At 41.2% G+C, this 22,670-nt stretch overlaps 4 gene segments (V, D, J or C); all 4 read left to right on the plus strand.

Moving 5' to 3' along the window:
* LOC111532386 overlaps positions 1 to 22,670 on the plus strand; it is a 512,723-nt gene that overhangs the window by 264,044 nt on the left and 226,009 nt on the right.
* LOC111521481 overlaps positions 1 to 22,670 on the plus strand; it is a 514,718-nt gene that overhangs the window by 257,072 nt on the left and 234,976 nt on the right.
* LOC111521493 lies at positions 4,339 to 16,317 on the plus strand. The segment is given in 3 exon segments: positions 4,339 to 4,491; positions 15,333 to 15,589; positions 15,715 to 16,317. Coding segments are annotated over 2 exon segments (558 nt in total).
* On the plus strand, positions 10,348 to 11,319 carry LOC113225172. The segment is given in 2 exon segments: positions 10,348 to 10,511; positions 10,608 to 11,318. Coding segments are annotated over 2 exon segments (576 nt in total).

Consider the following 22,670-nt stretch of genomic DNA (forward strand, 5'->3'; position numbering starts at 1 on the left):
AAGGAAGGAAGGAAGGAAGGAAGGAAGGAAGGAAGGAAGGAAGGAAGAAAGGAAGGAAGGGGAGGTTCTCATATCTGGGAAAGATAAATTTTAGAGGGAAGAGGAAATGCACTCAGAGTCAACTGCTCTCAAAGGTTTATTAGAAGAGGTTTGTTTTGGTTGTTACTAAGGCAGGCAAGATAACTGGATGTAAAGAAGTCTCATGGAGGAAAAAAAAAGATGCAGGATCTCAGAGGGGAGACTAGATAAACTTTTCACAGGAAGACAAGATTTGGGAATTTGTTAAGGAATGACTCAAAATCAACACTATATAAAGGGTTACATGCAATTTGGACATTTTTGAGAAGAGATGCCCTGAGACACCAATTGAAGACTCTCAAATTATGTGATTTTCAGCTCTAGCCTGTGCTTGAAAGGAGGCTGCATAATTATTTTTAAAATTATGATGCTTAGGAAAGTGTAAGAAAGGTGGAACATATTAAAGGAAAAGTAGGCAAACAAAAAATGAGAATACTTTTTAGATACAATTGCTCAACCAAGGAAATTAAAGATATTCAATATTTATCTTAATAGTGCTTGCTTTAGAGGACCCAGACATTGCTAATTGCACATCTCTCAATAGGGAAGATCACAGAGATCAAATCTAGACTATTTTGAAAAGACTAGGGACAAGTGCAAACATAAAATTTAAGAAGGAATTTAATTCTAGTGAATATTGCTAATATTACATGTGCTTGAGAAAAAACAGGACAAATTTACAAAGCATTTCAAACTTCTAGAAATTCAGCTTAAGCTAGACCAGACCCAATAGCTCACACTTGTCATCCCAGCACTTTGGCAGGCCGAGGCAAGTGGGTCACCTGAGGTCGGGAGTTAGAGACCAGCCTGGCTAACATAGTGAAACCTTGCCTCTACTAAAAATACAAAAATTAGCTCGGTGTGATGGCATGAGCCTGTAATCCCAGGTACTCTGGAAGCTGAGACAGGAGAATCACTTGAACCCGGGAGGTGGAAGCTGCACTGAGCCGAGATCACGCCACTGCACTCCAGCCTGGGCAACAAGAGCAAAATTCCATCTCGAAAAGAAAAGAAAAAATTAGCGAGCCAACTCTTTATTCAGTAGGGGATCCTGTCTGCTAAGGAAAAGGTAATGGAAGACCATATTCAATTCAGCAGAATGCTAGCTAGCCCAACAAGCTGCAAAGCTCAACCCCTTCTTGACCAGAATCAAACCTCACATTTCTACTTCAGTTGATCTGACATGAGTATTTTTCTCTCAGGTGTTTTGAGTCTTAGGACAGAAAGAGTGGTTACCCCTGCACATGACCACTGTGCCAACGTAACACAGCATGTATTACTTCAGGTCTTGACAAAGGGCTTATTTCTAGTGACTGTGTCCTTCTGGCTACCAGGAGACACTTCAGTGCCACAGCCACTCGCTGACACTTTAGAGTTGCTCAGAGAACTGGCTGGCTGTGGGAAACTAAGAAGCTCACGTTTGGTCCCTGGATCATGAGCCCTACCTGTTGAGCACTGAGAAAGCACTGGAAAGAGAAAGGAGGACCCAAAGATTTCTAAACTTGTGCAAATGGGCTAAGACCGATAGTGAGGTTGGGATTTTACACACGTTCGGGATGGTTGTCAAAGAAGCCACTGATATAACACTAGTACAATGCAGTTCAAATTACAATAAAAAGTTATGGGGTTTGTTTTGGGTCAGAAAAGCATATAAGAGAATAAGTAAAAGAGTACACATGATTCCTATCTCCTTTTATCCTCCAAACTAACTCTCATTAACACACAGAAATGTTTTCATAGGGGGCACCAAGATAGACTGCAACAATCGTGGCCAATATTATGGTAAAGAAGGACCCTGCCCTGTAATGCTCCACATGTTAATGTTACATGAAAGGGGACAGGGTCATCTCTGTGACAGTATAGTCACGGAAGCCTCTTCCTGCTCAAATAAGTGGCCTTCATTAAAAGAAGCACAGAAGAATCTTGTTTCATAAGCTAATGCCGATCATTGAGATAGCAAGTGTTTCAGGAACATGAGGGAAGCTGTTGGAATGGGCTTTCCTTTAAACCTAGCCTGATTCCATCCTGCTGATGTGGTGTGGGCTTTAAATCAGGGCCTGAGAAGGACAGTCTAACTGTGGTCTACGTCAGAGGGCTCCTCATTCCTCATAAACCGACAAATACGTTAATATCATCAGAAAAATTACCGGGGCCTATGGTGTCCCAAATTCTGATTTCTTTTTCCATTGAAGATCAGAGCATAGAGGAAGGAGATACCTCACTCATGTGCTCTTCTTGTTATATGCTCACAGTTTCTTTGTTTCATGATTCTGTACCCTGAAAGAGGTTAGTCCTGGATATGCTAACAGTTTTTTTAAAAAAATCCCTGTCCTAAAATATTGTGGCCTCGAATCGAAGTGTTTTCTATATGTTTGTGTTTTCATCTTCCTTCTTAAGCCCTATATCTAGGGTCTGCCTTCTCCATCCACAAATCTTAGGATGCTATGGAGTCTGAAGACACTTGATTGCAGAGATAGCACAAGACCCCCACCCCCACCATCACCACATACACACACACACACACAAATAAACACAGGACCAGAAAGGAGTGGTTACTGCTGATTCTCTAACATTACAAAAATATCACCGTTGTAACTTCTCACCCTGACAGTCATATGTTTCTCTGTCACTTGACATACTCCCCTGTTTGAGGTGTTGGAGGAGAAATCTCTGTGCCAACAGCAGAGACATGGAGCTAGTATATCACATTCACTCTATGAACAGAAATCTTACTACTATCTATACTATAAAAAGCAGGCCATTTTCTAGAGTTTCACCCCCTCACCAGAAAGGATTTATTTGTGGATATTGGTTGACTTACTATACCAAGAGACTCAAGTGTTTTAATCATTGAAGGAACGTGTTTGTGCTTTCTTAGAAGTAAGAGGAAGATCACATTTAACTGGAGAGTCCCTATTGTCGTTTTCAAGGAACGACAAAGCTCTCACCCCTGCTCAATCTTCACTTGGGCCCAAAGAATTAACATAATTTTGAACCTTACCCTGGAGAAGTGAAATGGGACCTTGTCCTCCAGAAATGCAGAAGACACTGTGCTGTGGCTGGGGGAAGTCACAGAGCACAAGAGTATCCATCTCCAGCCCTCACTGGGAATAAAATTAGGACAGTTCTGTCTCTTTCCAGGGCAGCCACCTTGTTCTCTGCATGAGGAACATGGCTGTCCAGATGCTTCCAGGAGGGATCTGGGGCAAAGCTCTAACTAAGCAACCCATTATTTTGATTTTGCATGTCTGGCATATAGGGATGGCTGATGAGGGGAACAATAAAATTCTTGATATTTCACAAGTAATTTATTGATGTCCAGAATTTGAGGTGCTGATGGCACACCTAAGTGGAAATATGGACCAGGCAGATCAATATGTGATGCATCAGAGAAAGCAGAATGGGTGATGTGATGTGCAATGCCACGGAAGCACTGCAGCTAGGAGAGGTGACAGCTAATGGGGGTGTTTAGAGTCTTTGAGTGAACCAACTACATCAAAGAGTAATTGTAATTTGTTTCACTCAATCTTCTGTAGCATTCACCTTTGGAGGAAGGTCCTTTGAGCAGGGACAGAGATGGTGATGTCACTGACAGTCCCCCTTTTACTCTGGGTGAAAGGTTTGGAATCCTCAGCTCCAGTATTCATGCCCACAAGGGTCTCATCTAGGTGAAGGCTCCACCTGCCCCACTCTGCCATGGCCACCAGTTTCCTCTGCTGTCTGGTCCTTTGTCTCCTGGGAGAAGGTGAGTCCCCACAAATAAAGCACCTGCATTTTTGGATATTGCCAGTTATTATTCCAATTATGTTTCTTATTCTGTCCCCAAATTCGATGTCTTTTCACAGAGCTCATAGATGCTGGAGTCACCCAGACACCAAGGCACAAGGTGACAGAGATGGGACAAGAAGTAACTATGAGATGTCAGCCAATTTTAGGTCACAATACTGTTTTCTGGTACAGACAGACCATGATGCAAGGACTGGAGTTGCTGGTTTACTTACGCAACAAGGCTTCTCTAGATGATTCAGGAATGCCCAAGGATCGATTCTCAGCAGAGATGCCTGATGCATCTTTAGCCACTCTGAAGATCCAGCCCTCAGAACCCAGGGACTCGGCTGTGTATCTTTGTGCCAGTGGTTTGGTCACAGTGCTGCAGAATCGCCTGCTCCCTGTGCAGAAACCCTAGTGCTTTCTCTTCTCCTCCAGTACCCAGCAGCTCTCAGCAGCCTTTCTTGCTCCTCCCCCAGCACAGGAAGTACATAGGTTTGGTGTTCCACGTGTCCCTAGGCAAGGCAAGAACAGGACATAAGGATGCATCACATTAGGAAACTTTTGGCAGGAAGTCAGTGGGTGCGATGGTTCCTGGGATTCCTCACATACTTCTCACAAGGATGCCTGAGACCAGGTTTGTGGGTGAGTGTCACAGACTGGAGCTTTCAAGTGATTGAGTGAGCTTAACACTGTGCAGCCATTACACGTGAATGCTTCTCTCCTTTGCTGCTTTTCGTTATGACTTCTCTGCCATTTCTTTTCTCTTCTACCTTAAAACTTTTAACATCTTTGATGACTTCCAACATCAATCTTGGCTCCTCAGTTGTTTCAGTTGCTCACTTCAAATGATTATTTCCTTCACCTTCTTCTCCACTTTCTTTTTCTAGACTTCCAATAACAAATTATTTGAATTACCCCCAAATAGCTTCCTCAAGCCTCCTATTGTCTCATGCAGGCTTCTCTTTTCATCTCTGGTACTACTTCTGCAGCAATTCTTCAACCCTATCAGGACCACTAATTGACTTCTCCTGCAAACATTGCACCATATATCATCTCATGTACTATATTCATTATCCGACTTAGACTATGTGTTCTAAGATGATTGCGAAATTCTTGCATATGTCTTCAACTCTCATCTTTTCTTTTTCTGTTTCTTACCTGGAAAATAAAATGGGGCCTACTCAGTGCCCCTTTCAATGACACAGAGAATATAAAATGTCCCTTACCCTTGTCAAATGGTATTATAACTTTAGAGTGTGTCTTGAGATCTGTAAGTCCCTCTATGCATATAAAATTATATACTTTTCTTCTATTAAAAGAACATGTTACTTTTTAATGAGTTCATCAGTTTCATCTTTCAATTATAGTTATACTTTTGACAACTATTTTGCTGGTTATTTGGAGAGAGAAAATATAGAAAGAGCAAAAAGAACATGATTAGCCTTGTCTTTGTTTAAAATTTTCCCTTTTTAAATTTGATACACTATTTACCATCAAAATTTAAAACAACACCACTGCTATAAAACAATATACAGACAAGCTAAAAAGAAAAAGAAATTTATTATGTAAAAAAAAAAAGCAGGAACTTATAGGTAGAGTATTAAGGGGAAGTTAAAATTATAAAGACCTGTAAGCTTTCAGAGCAGTACAGACCTCACAGCTGGAGCTGGGATTTTAATGTCCTTATGAAAGAGATGACAAAAAAGAGCCAAAATTACATTGTTTGCCTTAATCCTGGAGCTTCAAAATACTCCCAGGCTTTATAAACTAAAAGTATTATACCCCAAAGATCCAGAAATTGGAAACTGGATGTTTGGTCAGGCCTTTGGGTGACAGATAAAAAGGAAAAGTTAGGAGAGAAAAACTGAATCTTCAGGCTGTGTCTCACATGTGTTTGGAATGAAATATACTCTGCATGGAATGTACACCATACACCCAAAAACTGACAAAAAGGTCCATAACCATTAAAACCCTTGTGGACCCTGGCATTAAGAAATTCAATACGGTTCTGGAGTCAACTTCTGTTTCCAACCAAGATGGATTAACAGGAATTAGATTTAACTTCTTGCTTGAAACAGCTAACACCCCACCCCCCACCATGCCCCCCTCCACACACACGTACACACATGTGAAACAACGGTTGTCAAGACATTGGAAGTCAGGCAACAGAAGACAATGATCTCTGAGAGATGGAAACAACCAGGCTGAGAACTATGACTGTCTTAATACCTGGAGAGAGTTTCCAGGCCATGGGCCAGAAAGCAGAATCCAGGCAGAGCTGGGTGATCTCACTGAGCTCAGAGTCAGAGTTGGAAATACAAGATCAAAGCAGCTAGATTTCACATGACAGGGCATTGAAAAGGCAATTGCTGCACAGAGAGAATCCTGGAGACCTTCCTAGGGTCTCTCTTAACCTTTCAGCTGTGCTGTAAGCAGTACTTGTGTGAGGAAATTCCCTAAGGTTGGAGAAAGAGCCACTCAACAAGATTAGGGGGAACAATGCCTGGAGCTCACAAAGGACTGAAAGTTATATATAGAGTTATATATATATATATCTATATAGATAGATATATATATAGAGAGAGAGAGAGAGAAAGAGAGAGAGAGTAAGAGAGAGAGAGAGAGAGAGCAGTGAGAATGAGAAACTGAATAATTCATGGGTCAATCAGCAGAGGTTTCAGATGACTTTTACCTCAGTATTAAAGCAAAACAAGCCCTTCACTAAATTTGGCTCCTGGTCTATGTGGGCGAGACTTCAAAATATCAAACTGTTTACAAGTAACTCAAGTCTCAGAGCAAAACTGAAGAACATTTCTAACATACAAGAATATCTGTTTGGAGATATCAGTATGAATTTATTATTTTTAAACATATAGATAAAATGGTAAAGAAATGAATACATACCTGTGTGAATAATGGGTTGGTGTATATATATGTATTTCATAGTTCTGTCCACTTAGAAGACCACTAGTGCCCAGATGTTTGTTGCCAAATATTGTTCTCCAATTAAAAGAATGAAAGATGGTTCTAGGACCCTGAGGTAAAAAATGCAAGAACGTTGTAACGAGGTGTGTTCAAAGAAAAAAAAAGAAAAGAAAAAGGATGGGACACATCTGAAAAGGACAGAGGAATCCATCTGAAAGAGCTTCCCCAATGACAAAGGCTGGAACAATTTGTAAAAGAAAATCCGTAAGTTCACACTGAAAATGAAATGATTAAATAAATAAATAATACAAAATGTGAGACAGGGCAATCTCTTACTGAAGAATTCCAAATTGCATATGTAGAAGAAACAGAGGAAATAGAAAAGTCACTGTGACAATATCACTGTGAGTAGTTGCCACACATAAGACCCAATGACGAGTGCTAAAATTAGTGGGTGTAACTTTAAGAAGAAATGGATCATTTGTACAGTTGCAAAGTATCGTCCCCAAAATATTAATTAAGACAGTGGTTTTAACATATGCCCATACATTCTTTTATACTCATCCCCCTAGATTCTGCTCTCCTGGATTAGTGGCCTGCCTCTAATGAATAGACAAGGGAAATAGAAAAATGGTAACCAAGTGACCAAAGTTAATAAACATGACCCGTAATAAGTCTTGTGAACCTCATGTGCATTCTCTTATGATGCAATGCTATGATGTTATCATGTGACTACGTATCTGTAATATTCCTCTCCCAAATCTATACTTCCTGTCTAATAATGAGAAAGCATCAGACAAATCCAAGTTGAATGACATTCTACAAAACACCTGACCAGTAATCTTCAAATGTCAATATCATTAAAAACAAGGAAAGAGGCTGTCACAAATTGAAGAACACTAAGAAGAGACGACACCTAATGTAATATGGGATCCTGGATTAGGTACTAGGGCAGGAAAAGGTCATTATTAGAAAAACTGGGGAAATCTGATTACAGTCTTTAGTTTAGTAAAACTGAATTTGACAACTGTGCCAGTGTCAAATTCATAGTTTGGGTGATGTTAGCACCAGCGAGTGTTGGATGACGGATATAAAGTCACTTGGTAGTACTGTTATAGCTACAGGACATTAGTTCTCCAGCTTTGGGTTGCCTGAGTTCCTACCAAGCCAATTTGTGAGGCTGCTGTTAGTTGTCCTTACTCCCCAGACTCGGAGCTCTCAGATAGACCTAGAATTCAACCTCTTCTTCTTCTTGACTTCTGCTTCATTGCATCCTAAACATGGCGGAGTGGAAGGGTAGTGAGGGAGGCTGAGCAGAAGCCCATTATTAAGAAGCCCATTATTAAGAAGCCCATCACTAGAGCTTCTCTGATGGTTCTCTGAGACAGGGGCTCCCTCTGTAGTCTCCTTTGTGCACAATACCAAGCATGCTGGGCCACACAGACTCCACCAAAGCTAGCTTTTATGAGGAGGCAAATATTGAGGCTCCACTATAAAGAAAATGTCCATGTCAGATTTATGTACAAAAGATTAAAGGTGATGCACTACTATTGCAGGAAAATGATACCTGTGAGAATTTCCAAAAGCCAGATTTTGTATTGTGTGGCTGGCTGAATAATACCCCTCCTCACAAAGACATCCACATCCTAATCCCTGGGATCTGCCTCTGTTACCTTAGATGGCGAGAGTGGACTTTACAAATGTGATGAAGTTAAGGATCTGGAGATAAGGAGATTATTTTGGATGAGCCTGGTGGCCCTTAATGCAATTACATGTGTCCTTGTAAGAGATAGCCAGCGGGAGATCAGACGCAGATGGAGAAGAGAAGGCAATGTGACCATAGGGGAAGAGATTAGAGTGATGTGACCACAAGCCGAGGAGTGAGGCAGCCACTAGAAACAGAGGCAAGGAATGAATCTTCTCCTATATCCTCTAGAGGAAATGTGGTCCTGATGGCACCTGGATTTTGGTCCAGTGACATTGATTTTGGACTTTTCCAGAACTGTGAGAATAAATCTCTGTCATTATAAGCCAGCAATTTTGTGGTAGTTTTTATAGCAGCCACTCAAAATTAATATACTCCAATATGTCCAGTTAACCTGAGACTAGGTCAAAAAACTCATGTCCTCATAATATTTTCTGCAAAACTTGCTCTCATGTTTTTATCTGACACCCATCTCAAACTACAAAGAAAGAAAATAATTTTGAGACTTTAATGTCCCCCTGTCTGGGGTATGCCTTCCATAGGTTATTGGAAAAGTCTAGTCTCCTTTCAATATTTTATTCCAGCAGCACCTCCTCTGGAAAGAGTTTTAGGCATTGTATGATGTTCTCAGTGCACATATTAAAAAGAAAAAAGACAAAGACTCATGTCTACTTGATGTTTACATTTTTGCGGGGAGGGAGAGACAGAGATAAACAAATGAATAAGGCATTTATTTGCCTTAGTGTATTAGCAGGTGATACCTGCAATGTAGACAAGAAAAGGCAGACTAAGGTGAGGGAGACCAGGACTGTCAGGGTAAGGAGCGTTGAAATGACAATATATTGTTCAGAGTAGGGCCCAATGAGGAAGTGACCTTTGAGCAATGATTTCAAGATGAAAGAAAGAGACATGTAGGTATCTGGGGGACAAGCATTCCAGGCAGAGGAAGGAGCCAGTGCAGAGGCCCTAAAAAATATTTTAGGATCAATGAGGAGGCCCATATTACTGAAAACTTAAGGAAGGGAGTGGTAGAGTTTACGTCAGAGAGATAACGGGGCAGGATGGATCATACAAGACCTTGATGGCCTTAAGTGCTTTGTTGCTTTGTTTTCTTATTCCAAATAAAACTGGGAGCTAGTAGATGATTTGGAGATGAGTGACATGATCTAGCATGTTCTAGAGGGCTGAGTTTGAGAGCTAATTCAGAAGTAGAGTAGATGAAAGCAGGGAGATCAGTTAGGAATCTATTGCAGTAATCCAGGAAAAAGATGATGATGGCTTTGTCCCAAGGGTTAGCAATGAAGGTGATGAAAAAAATGGATGGATTCTGAGTGTATTTTGATGGTAGAGCCAGTTGAATTTCCTAATGGATTGGCTATAGGATGGGATAGAAAAAGAATATTCGAGGATCACTCTAAGGTTTTCAGCTGGAAGGCTGTTGGTGAAGCAAAGTTGAGGGTAATCTTTCATGTTTTGAGCATGCTGTTTGAGAATGGTGGGGGTGGGTGGGAAACTTGATTGGAGTGCATTAGAGAGATAATGGGAAAAGAGAATTTGAAGGTAAGTATTGATCATTAGCAATAGCAACAATAACTACCGTAAGTTGAAATGCCCCACAGTCTTTGGGGATGTGATACATGAGGGTAGACAGGGCTAGATGGGATGAGGTAGGATCTAGACATCAGACTCAGGAGCTTTGAGAGGTATATATGAGGTTAACATCTAGTCAAATGCATAAACAGGTTGATTTTAATTGATGTCGGTTTTTCTCCATTGCCCCCTCTAGAGGCAATCTTCAGAGAGTCCTGGCTAGGTCTTCTATGTTTCCTGTCCCTAGAGGGAGCTCCTAAAGCTGTGGACATCGGCTAACATGCTGATGTCACGGGAGGCCACATCTTACAGGGCCAAGAGACAGATTTGCTTTCTTTTTTCTCATGCTTGCAAGCTCCTTCATCTGGAAACATGATTTACCTGGGTCCTGCCATGGTTTCTAGGCTTCTCAGTTTAGTGTCCCTTTGTCTCCTGGAAGCAAGTGAGTCTTCAGGTACTTAAATATCTGTGCTCTACCCTATCCCAGTCTATTCATGCCATGTATTGTCATGTATTCTGGTTTTGTCTCTTCCCACAGTGCATATAGAAGCTGGAGTTACTCAGTTCCCCAGCCACAGGGTAATAGAGAAGGGCCAGACTGTGACTCTGAGATGTGACCCAATTTCTGGACATGATTACCTTTATTGGTATCGACGTGTTATGGGAAAAGAAATAAAATTTCTGATATACTTTCTGAGAGCGTCTATGCAGGATGAGTCCGGGATGCCCAACAAGCGATTCTCAGCTGAAAGGACTGGAGGGACATATTCTACTCTGAAGGTGCAGCCTGCAGAACTGGAGGATTCTGGAGTTTATTTCTGTGCCAGCAGCCAAGACACAGTGCTTCATAGTCATGTCCTTGCTGTACAAAACCATAGCCTTCTCCTCTCAACTCATAGCCACCCAAAAGGAAGGCTTTCCCTGTGCCTCCTCCTCCAAGGGAGAGGAGATAAAGAACCAGAATTAACTCATGAAATACAAGAGTATTCCAAGAAGATTTGGATGGAAATACTTGTAGTTTGGGGGATCTCTGAAGTTCTTTAAACAGAACTCAATCTGTGTGTTTCTGGTTTTATTTTTTAAAGTGTATGTTGCCCTGGTTATAAAGTACAGCAGACTTCTTGTTTATCCTGTTGCTCTGAAAGGTTTGTGACTCTGACTGTGAGGCCACATCTTTATATCCCTTCTTATAGTAAGATAAACAAGTCTTTCTGATGAAGATAAAAATAGTGAATAAAAATGCATTTACTACAGGCTTTTAGGTTGCTCAATGATGATCCTGGTAAGGGTGATAGTGGTGACGTTGGTAATGGTGGTGATGAGTTTAGGTTGCTTTTGTCTAGCATTTATAAATTTCCAAACACTTTAAAACAATGTTATTCTAGAGTGGAACAGTCAAGTCCATTATCAGAGGTTAATGCTAATTTTCTGTCCACATAGGGTCTGGGTTTGTAATGTTAAAAAATACAGTTAGCACTATAAATAGATACGTGTCAGTCGATACAGAACATTTTTAGAGATCACTTCCAGTTGCTACAATAGGAATATATATTCCTATTTTTTTTTCTTTTTTTGAGACAGAGTCTTGCTCTGTCGCCCAGGCTGGAGTACAATGGCACAATCTCAGCTCACTGCAACTTCTGCCTCCGGGGTTTAAGCGATTCTCCTGCGTCAGCCTCCCGAGTAGCTTGGATTACCAGCACCTGCCACCACACCTGGCTAACTGTTATATTATTAATAGAGACCATGTTTCACCATGTTGGCCAGGCTGGTCTTGAACTCCTGACCTCAAGTGATCCACCTGCCTCAGCCTCCCAAAGTGCTGGGATTACAGGTGTGAGCTACCGAGCCCAGCATTTTGTTCTTTTTGAGACAAGGTTTCATTCTGTTACCCCAGCTGGAGTGCCATGGCAGTGTGATCATGGCTCACCACAGCCTCGACTTCCTGGGCTCAAGCAGTCCTCCTGCCTCAGCCTCCCTAGTAGATGGGACTATAGGTGTACATGACCACACCCAGCTAATTTTTGTATTTTTTGTAAGGACAGGTCTCACTGTGTTGCCCAGGCTGGTCCCAAACTTCTTGGCTCAAGTGATCCTCCTGCCTTGGTCTCCCAAAGTGCTGGGATTATAGGTATGAGACACCATGCCTGGCCTGGAATATGTAATTCTTAGTGAGACCTAATGGTATAATACATTCTACTTGGTTCAACTGCCTTCTTTTAACATCTGGATTCCAATATTCTGCTCGTGTTTCAGCCACGTTTTTGCAAACAATCCTGAAATTCACTCTAACAATAAGTTTCATTTTCCCAGTCTGATTGTTATTTAGAACCTCAAATTATTATTGAGCTCATATCCTAATACTGATTATGCAAATGAATACTGAGAAAATATTACAAGTGGGCTTGGATTTTTATTTTTTCAAGCCATTTAAAACCTATTTTCCTTTTCTAATAATCAAGACCCAATTTTTAGACAATCAGTACTCTCTCTTCCTATGTGGACATGTAATATGAATAGGTATATTGTTTCTGTCACAGGCATCACAAACACATATCTTGCTTGAAACTTGTCCATCAACTCCTTTAGTATGACAAGAACAAAGATAAATGGATTTCTAAAGCATAGTCACATATTGGACATGAGTTTTTGTTCAAAATTTCAGCTAGAGAATTCTAACAGGTGCCTTTCCTTTTATTGTGTTGTGTAATCCAAGGTCATCATAAGTAACTAAATTATTGATTTATTTTTCCACTCTGTAAATCTCCATTATATTTAAAAATAGCAGCTATGAGGCAAAACAAGGTCTTGGTGGGTACATTGCTTCAACTCCAAAATCTAGCAAGTGGAAGTTTAATTCAGTGCTTTGCCATTTCATACTATAGACACCGAATGTTCTATCCTGTAATGGGCAGACAGTGGCTATATAGTTCTGTTAGCTCAAGTGGTATCTTTATGTACAATTTTTATAATGTTATTTTATTTGTTAATATTTCTTAAGGTATGATTGACAGAAAAAAATTGTGTATATTTAAGGTATACAAGGTGATGTTTTGATATACATATACATTGCAGAATGATTACCACACTCAAGCTAATTAACATATCCATCACCTCACAAAGTTACTTTTGTGTGTGTATGTATGGTGAGAATGATCTACTCTCAGAAAATTTCAAGTGTACAATAATCATTAACTATAGTCACTCTGTTGTCCATTAGGTCTCCAGAACTTTCGCGCACACTCCAAAACATCAACTTTTATTCTGATTAAGCCTCAAATATGTCTTCATGTTCCAATTAATAGCTATTTTTAGAGTAGTTATGAATAATGAAGAATGCTGGCATAAAAGATGGAAAGAATAAATGAAGATAAGGGCTCTAAGGTCTTTGGACTTTCCAGGAAGTGATAAAAGCTGCAATTTAAAGTATACACGAAGAAGTCAAGGATGGCAACTCCTATAAACAGCTGATACTTCAAATCTGGAATGTCTAGTGCTAAGCAGCCTGGACCCCTGCACCCAGCAGACCTCTCTTTGACGTGATAGGAGGATGACATGATAGGAGGACCCTGGTCTTCTCCTCCCATGCTGCCCTTGGCCTTTACGTTTTTCCTTTCATCAGTAAAGGTTCTGTCTTAATTATTACCCTATGACAGGAAGTTCATCCTAAGCCTGGACAGGTGAGAGATGGCAACTCTGAAGCAACCCTCTGGGCATGACACCACATGAGGCCACACCCAGAACAAATTACAAGAACTAACGAGGTATTTCCTACAGAATCCCTAAGAGAACATGTCTGTCTGGATGTAAGTGTCTACAGTCATAAATACACAGCATATGATTGGATAAAATGGAATTGAAAGCCTTTCAATGCTTCACAGTGCCCATCACTCTCATTGTCCTGAAGTGGTGTTGGCAGTGGGCTCAGCAGGGTGCTGTGAGGATGGTGAGGCTACATGCATACGATGCTGACCAAGCTGGCTACACAGATGGACCAGACTCACCCTGTGATGGTAGACAGAGCTTACCAATGGGGTTCCATGAATGGACAACAGGCATGCTGCTGTAATAATCTCTTCAACCATGACGGAAGTCAGGCAAGACCCAGGCCATGGGAACCTTAGAAACAGTCACCTCTAGCATCGAGTATTTCCTACTGTTTGCCACACTGTGCCTACAAATGTCATTTATGATACAGTTTCAAATTTTCATGTTTATTAAAATTATTATCAGCCTTATCCAACCTGATATTTTGAATGAAATCATATTAAAACTATATATTAATTTAAGAATTGGTAGCTTCATAATAGGGAGTCTTCTATAGGTCCCTAGACCACTAAAATACCATGGATTGCCACCTTAGACTTGAAATAGATGATCCTTATTCTTCTCTCAGTCAGACCAGTGAAAGGTACAGATTCATGGCAGCTAGTCCAGCAAGCTTCTAATGTCAACTTCTAATCATCTCCTTTAGGACAAAAAAGAAACGATATGCTTAGGAAGGCCACCATGCAATTGAGTGTATCTGAATCATCCTTACATAATATCATTTCTCACAATGTGTCCTCAACATCCTACTCTGCATATATTTCTCCACCGTCTCCAAAATTCTTTTAGCCCAGTGCTCCTCAAACTTTAATGTGCATGTAAATTATGACCTTGTTAAAATGCAGATTCTAATCCAATCAGTCAGGGTTGGAGCCTAAGATTCCCTGTGTTTTGAACGAGAGTCCAAATGATGCCAAAGCTGCCAGTCTATGACCACACTGAGTGGTCAAGCTCTAGATGACACCTACAATAATTACAGGCATAAGGCCCCTCTTCTCAAGTATCATTTTACACAGTTCCTAGACTAGGTCAGATACAGACCCTACTTACCACATATATCTCTGTACTCCAAATATTATGTAATCAGTTTTCCTAAATCTAGGCACCAATGTTTTTAAATATATTTTCATGGTGTAAATAGAAATTAATTTTCTATAGTAAATACACTAAGTACCTAATCACATTCATCCATCTTTAATGTGAGTAGCAAAAAGCAAAGGCACTATCTTAATGGTTTTTGAGTGAGACTTTAGCAAATGCTATCTTTATGGAGAAACCTCTGGGCTGCTTTTTAGGATGTGAGAAAAGTGGGATAAAGGGAGGAGAACTGGATGAACATGGGACAGAGACAGGGATGGGGCAAATATGGGGACACCTGTCTCAAAGAAGCAGCAAATGATACAGAAAATAAATATCTGTTCCATCCCTGTTCCAGACAAGCCCATGTACCTGCAACGTAGGAAGCTGTGTATCACATTGCAACAAGGAATGATCCTGGCCCTGGTAAAGTCAACAGCAACAGTCATCATAGGCGAATCTGCCTATCAGGGATTGGAGACTCTCTAAACTCCCGCCTCTCAACCCAGGAATCGGAGCCTGGGACAGACAGATGCTTCATTCCTGCATGAGGTGGTATTCCCGCCATGAGTCCTGGGCTTCTTCACTGGATGGCCCTTTGTCTCCTTGGAACAGGTGAGCACTGGGCAGAAAGGAAATCTTTGACTAAAGCTATCTTGTCCTCAGTCTACGCCTTTCATTCATAGCAGTAACACTGTTCTCCTTAACTCTGACTCCAAATGTGTCTTCTTTCTCTACAGGTCATGGGGATGTCATGGTCATCCAGAACCCAAGATACCAGGTTACTCAGTCGGGAAAGCCAGTGACCTTGAGTTGTTCTCAGAATCTGAACCATAAGGTCATGTACTGGTACCAGCAGAAGCCAAGTCAGGCCCCAAAGCTGCTGTTCCACTACTATGACAAAGATTTTAACAATGAAGCAGACACCCCTGATAACTTCCAATCCAGGAGGCCGAACACTTCTTTCTGCTTTCTTGACATCCGCTCACCAGGCCTGGAGGATGCAGCTGTGTACCTGTGTGCCAGCAGCAAAGACACAGAGCTGCAGTGCTGCCTCTCCTTTGTTCGTAAACCTCATTGTTTCCCAGATCCAGGTGCTTTCTCTAGGACTTCTCCCCCGCCACTTCTTACAACAATAGGAAGTGGGTTTGTGACTGTCAATATCTCATCTGTAGACAGAGTTGAGCACAAACCAATAAAAACCATTGACAGTTATGCCAAGAATGGAAAAGTGGTTATACATGCCTGACATTCAGTTGGTGGTATTTTCCCAGAATTACATTTAGAACCCATGCTATCCTTTTCAGAAGATGAATAGGAATTTTTTCTTTCTTTTTTTCATTGTTTTAATCTAAGTCAGAGGCTTAGAAATATAAGAGGTGATATGTGAAGAATGATGGAGATCCAATGTCATATAAACTCAAGTCTCTGGCATTCGATTAATTTTTATGGGATTTAATCCTCCTGGAGAATCCATGTTTTTAGCCCAGACCTGGAACAACTACCTCATTAATGGGAAAATGAAAGCACAGGTGTCCCAAGATAAAAATCTCTCAGAGGAAAAGCCACATTGGAGAGGGAAAAAAAAGAAGACCATACATTAATCTGCTCATATCTGGAGCTGGAGGTACTATTGTGACGACCAAATGGAAATCATAAATATACAAAGAAATGATGCTGAAAATAGAGTACATTTGGAGATGAAGATCATGGAGCCATCTGTATAGAAGACAGTAATAATGTCATTAAGGTGCATAAGAGCGCCAGCAAAAGTCAATAAGAAAAACTACAGGAGGGAAGAAGATGGAAGATCCCGCTCCCCTTAATGAAGATAAACAAAATGCTGAGTGAGAAATATTGCAACCTTAAAAATTGTCACATGGAAGTATATAATTACAAATTACTTGATAATTAACATCCCTCAATGAGAATGTATTCTGAGAAAAAAAGCAGAAAATATAGTTATATGGCTATCTAAAAATGTAAAATTTTGTACATTAAATAAAGATGATGTAGGAAAAACATGACAAGATCTATTACAAAAGAGCTTTTACAAATTGTTTGCTTTAATGATATTAATGATAATATAATGACAGCTAACACTTACTAAGCACTTAATACATGCTAGACCTTAAGTCTTCTTCACATATATTTATAGTTCATGTAAGTTTTACAACAACCTCAGAAAGTTAGTACTATTGTAACCTCACTCATTTATCCATGAGGAAACTGAGACACAGACAAGTAACTAGCCCTTTATCATGTATCTCGTTTGTGAAGGAGCCAGGATCAAAATGTAGACAATTTACTTCCCAGGCTCATTCTCTCTTCAGAGTTTACATGGATTCTAAGTCAGACCTTCGAATAGGAAGGTAAATGGTTATAAACCGGGGACTTCACCGCAGGGACTAGAACCCTGGATTTAGCTAAAGAGGCTGGCTTAGACATTTTCATGGTTCTTCCGCATGAACCATACAATTTGGAACCATACTATTTAGAGATGATTGATTAATTTATACGACCTGCATAAAGCCTGTCTTTTCGGAGGAAGCTCAGGTTCAATAAAAATAGATTTCTCTCTTGTCCTTCTCAATCTTCCCTCCCTCCTTCTTTCCTTTCTTCCTGCCTGCCTGGCTTCCTCATTAAGAACCAACATTGCCCTCACTTTTCTTTGGGTCTTGGCCAGAGGGGTGAGCCCTGGTGACTATGCCTCACTGGTGACTAGCACTGAGTTGCACTGAGGACCAACACAGAGTAAGAAGGTCTTTGGGATAAACCTGGGAGGATGAAGGGTAAAAAATGCAGAACTTAAATCTTGACCCCAAGGGATCCTTTAAAGATGAATGAGTCTCCCTTAGAAGGTGAGAAATTAAACATAAACTCTTTAACTTGTAGAGATGTGAGGTGTTTTCCTCAAGGAGTAAACTTTGAACCATGGTTATATGCATGGTAGGGAACCTATGAGGGTGGAACATGGATGAAGAAGTGACAGGCTGTGTGAGGACAGGTGCAGGCAGAAAATCAGCTGCCTCCAAGAGTGGTGAGAGAAGCTGTAGAGCATCCTTTATCCAGACTAGCCCAACATGCAGTCCAGAAAGCTGTGAGATACAAGGAAAGGGTCACCATAAACTGCAAGCTGACTATGTCAAAAACGACATTTGGAGTCCGAGAGTGGGTAAGTGTGGTGGTATCACAGATATACACCTACCCTCTTCCTGCCCAACTGAGAGAGAAGAGACCTACAGGTTTAGCACTTTCACCACAGGGACTAGAACCCTGGATTTAGCTAGAGAGGCTGGCTTAGACCTTTTTATGGTTCTTCCGCATGAACCATACAATTTGGAACCATACTCTTTAGAGATGACTGATTAATTTATATGACCTGCATAAAGCCTGTCTTTCCGGAGGAAGCTCAGGTTCAATAAAAATAGATTTCTCTCTTGTCCTTCTCAATCTTCCCTCGCTCCTTCTTCCCTTTCTTCCTGCCTGCCTGGCTTCCTCATTAAGAGTAGACATGAACTAGCCCCCTGTATATTCTCTGAGTTATGTTGTTAGTGCTGACCACACATTAGTTTAACCTAGAAAAACTAACCCTGTTTTATTTTATCTGAGAGTCTGAGACCCCTCTTTGGTCCTTAAAAACTTGCCAATTTCTTGCCAAGCAAATATGTGCAGGGTTTTAGAGAGCTGAAGGTAATAGAGACAAAATAGAAACACCACACAGAATTTGGAGGCAGAGCCTTTAGAGCTCTGAAGCTTGAGGGCCCGCTGCTGCTCCAAGCCTGCCTATAGCACCAGGTTCCTCTGCTGTGTGTCCCTTTGCCTCCTGAGGGCAGTGAGTCCTGGGCATAGATAGCCTGTCTGCCTCAGGCACTAACACGGTAGTCTTTTTGCACACCTTCCTCTGGTAGTCCAATATTCACCCCCATTTTCCTCTCCAGGCCCTGCTCCTAGACTCTAGTCCCACAGACTCTGTGGATATCCTGATTACAGAGATAGAAACAGGTGACACTCAGATGTGAGTGATGAAACTTACAATGCTGTAAAGAAGACTCAGGACTTAGACTGCCTATTGATGTTCATTCTTATGTCATTTGTTCAGCAAATATGTATTTAGGAACGCCTGTGTAACAGACATTGTTTCAGTTCTGGAAATAAGGTAATAAACAAGCCAGAGAGACTTGTTTTAAACTCCTGGAAGTTATAAACCAAAGAGATGTACATGATGAGAACAATGCCACTCTGGATAAGAAGGAACCTGTTACCTTAACACTGGCCAGTGCAAACCCAGTCTGGCAGACATCTGTATCATCTAGACTTGTAAGGAATCCTACAGCTGTATAGCTCTCTGCATTTGGCAAGGGCAAGCCTAGACAAGACAGAACCTCACTCTCATGAATCCATGCCCTAAGAAAGAGAAGAAACTTCCCTCATAGGAACATGGATGCAGTCTTGCAGTTTTCTCATCAAGTAGGAAAATTCGAACTGCTAAAACTTTGCACCAGAATTTAAGACAAATAAATTGCCTGGGTCATGCATTATTTACAACGCATTTAACTATTTTCCCTAATATAAATCTGTTGATGAACCACTTATGTGGCATATAAACAGGAATTATATTTAAACGTTAGATGTGGTACTTTAAAAGATATATTAGAATTATTAGAGTCTGACTTACATTTTTAATAGTAATACAAAATATAAAGTACCACAGCTTGTTCAGAAGAAATGGGATTTCTGAAATCTACCAGAATAGCTTTCTAAAAGCCACTATCTTATGGTCTTTAGTGGGCTAAAATACTTATAATGATGGACTAGAAAAATGGATGTTTGAGTGCATAAGGTTCACAAGTATAAGAACGAATTGGTACCTCCTAGCTATAGATTGTTGGTTTCAGAGGATGAGAATGAATGTGTCCTCATTCTCATTTTAATTTTGAAAGACAATGCAGATATCCCTACTATGAAATAGTTTATTACATCACCACCTATAGAGATGAACAACACTAGATGTTTCCAACTCTCTAAGAGGCCAAGAAGTATTAACCCAAGGTCAGATTCAGGTAATTGATCGTGACTCAAGAATTTTCAGAGATCCCCAATGGTTATTTTTAAATTTTCAGCAGTTACGTCTTTTTCTCTGGGGCGAGGATATTTAAAGCTCCTCACGCAGGCATTCTGGAACTACCTCTACCCTCCTGCCCCCTACCCCTAAAACAGTTTACAGAAATAGGTGCCTGGACCGTGGGCTGTAGTTCACCAACTCCTGCTCTAGCCTAATTTTGTCTCATTACTAGAGCATGGACATTCTGTGGATGCTGGTGAAGCCTTTCTGGGGTTTCTCTCCAATGCCTTTTAAAGCTTTTTCCTACACAGACACAGATTACCGTTTAACCAAAAATTTAAGATAATTCCTCCAGACATCTGGAGTTCTTGTGCAGCTTCCTCCTCTCTGGTGGTCTTTCCTTGAAAATTCTAGCTGCCTCAGCCCCTGCTGATTTTGTAACCTGTTTCTGCAACTCAAAATTTGCCATGCTCTATTGCTCTGTTCCCCACTCTGTGTGTGTAGAAATTGCCCCCATGTTTTGGTGCTTTGGCAGAATCACAGTTCTGTGCTGCCTGCTTTCCAGTGGCTGAATACAATTGTTTCCTATATCCTGCTAATTTGTGTTACTTGTATACAGCAGGATGCCAAAGGCAATTGGATTCTACGAAGTGATCACGTCACAGAGAAGCTGCCGATAGAGGCGGAGAGAGCCACACAGAGAGCCGCCTGCCTCTGCTGCCTGCTCTTCCCCTGATTCTGCCATGAGCCCCATATTCACCTGCCTCACAGTCTTTTGTCTCCTGGCTGCAGGTAAGTCCCTGTTCTGCAATCGTCAGCTCCCTGCTCTAAGCCTTTCATCCATGTCATCCAACTCCCTCATGGGCTCAGTCTCCAACTCCCATCTGCTTTCTTTACAGGTTCTCCTGGTGAAGAAGTCACCCAGACTCCAAAACATCTTGTCAAAGGGGAAGGACAGAAAGCAAAATTATATTGTGCCCCAATAACAGGACACAGTTATGTTTTTTGGTACCAACAGGTCCTGAAAAAAGAGTTCAAGTTCTTGATTTCCTTCCAGAATGAAAATGTCGTTGATGAAACAGGGATGCCCAAGGAAAGATTTTCAGCTAAGTGCCCCCGAAATTCACCCTGTAGCCTTGAGATCCAGGCTACGAAGCTGAAGGATTCAGCCACGTATTTTTGTGCCAGCAGTCAATCCACAGTGTTAAATATTAGCTAATCTTAGGGCACAAACTCATCACAGACCCAGCTCAGGAAGCAGGTGGTGTACTAGGTTGGAAGGAAATAACAGAAACTAGAGCTAGCTTAAGCCAAAGGGGAATGTATTATAAGCCTAAATGTATGTCCCATAGAACCACAAAGCAAGAACACAGGAACTTCCCAGAAATAAACTGCAATGAAACCTTAGAACCGGTGGCTCACGCTTGTAATCCCAGCACTTTGGGAGGCTGAGGCGGGCGGATCACGGTCAGGAGATCAAGACCATCCTGACTAACATGGTGAAACCCCATCTGTATTTAAAAAAAAAAAATTAGCCAGGTGTGGTGGCAGGTGCCTGTAGTCCCAGCTACTCCAGAGGCTGAGGCAGGAGAATGGTGTGAACCCGGGAGGCGGAGCTTGCAGTGAGCCGAGATAGCACCACTGCACTCCAGCTTGGGTGACAGAGCGAGACTCTGTCTCCAAAAAAAAAAAAAAAAAGAAAGAAAGAAAGAAACTTTAGAACCATGGCATGGCCAACTGACAACTCATTTTTTTATACCTTGTCCGCCTCATTGTTCTCTTTTATTATAAGTAGTCTTTGCTGTTTCTTAGGTCTCACAGTGATTAGAAAATTGCAGATTCAGATGTTAGTCCTCCAGTCAATCGAGACTAACCTGACTTTCTCTCATGCTAGATTACAAATCTAGAGTGCAGGGGTGGGGGGAAATGTGATCCTGCTTTACTCAATAATGTGCTCTTGGAAATCCAAGGGAATTGAGTTATTTTGAACAAGGTGGTGTCTGGGAGCCTGTCCCTCTGACCTTGTGGACCAAGGATTTCAAGGGGTGGAATCCAGTCAGAACATCCAATAGGCACCCATCACAAGTGAGAAGTCAGGGATAATTAATACATTTTCTGGAATATGGAGACCTTGGGAAAAGAGAAGGTTTGGAGAGAGGATCAAAACCTTAGTATTTAGAACAATATCAGACCACGTAAAAGTTCGGGTTAATCTTTCTTTAAGAAATTAAGCCGGCCAGGTGTGGTGCCTCACGGCTGTAATCCCAGCACTTTGGGAGACCAAGGAGGGCAGATCACCTGAGGTTGGGAGTTCGAGATCATCCTGACCAATATGGAGAAACCCCATCTCTACTAAAAATACAAAATTAGCCAGGTGTGGTGGCACATGCCTGTAATTCCAGTTACTCGGGAGGCTGAGGCTGGAGAATCTCTTGAACCTGGGAGGGGGAGGTTGTGGTGAGCCGAGATCACGCCACTGCACTCCAGCCTGGGCAACAAGAGTGAAACTCCGTCTTAAATAAATAAATAAAAATAAAATAAAATAGAAGAAAAAAAGAAATTAAACCTAGATAACACAAAAAGCATGTTCATTTTAAGTGTGACAACTTCAGCTCCCACAAATTCGCTAAC

This window comes from Piliocolobus tephrosceles, chromosome 8, assembly GCF_002776525.5.
Source record: "Piliocolobus tephrosceles isolate RC106 chromosome 8, ASM277652v3, whole genome shotgun sequence".
Taxonomy (NCBI): Eukaryota; Metazoa; Chordata; class Mammalia; order Primates; family Cercopithecidae; genus Piliocolobus; species Piliocolobus tephrosceles.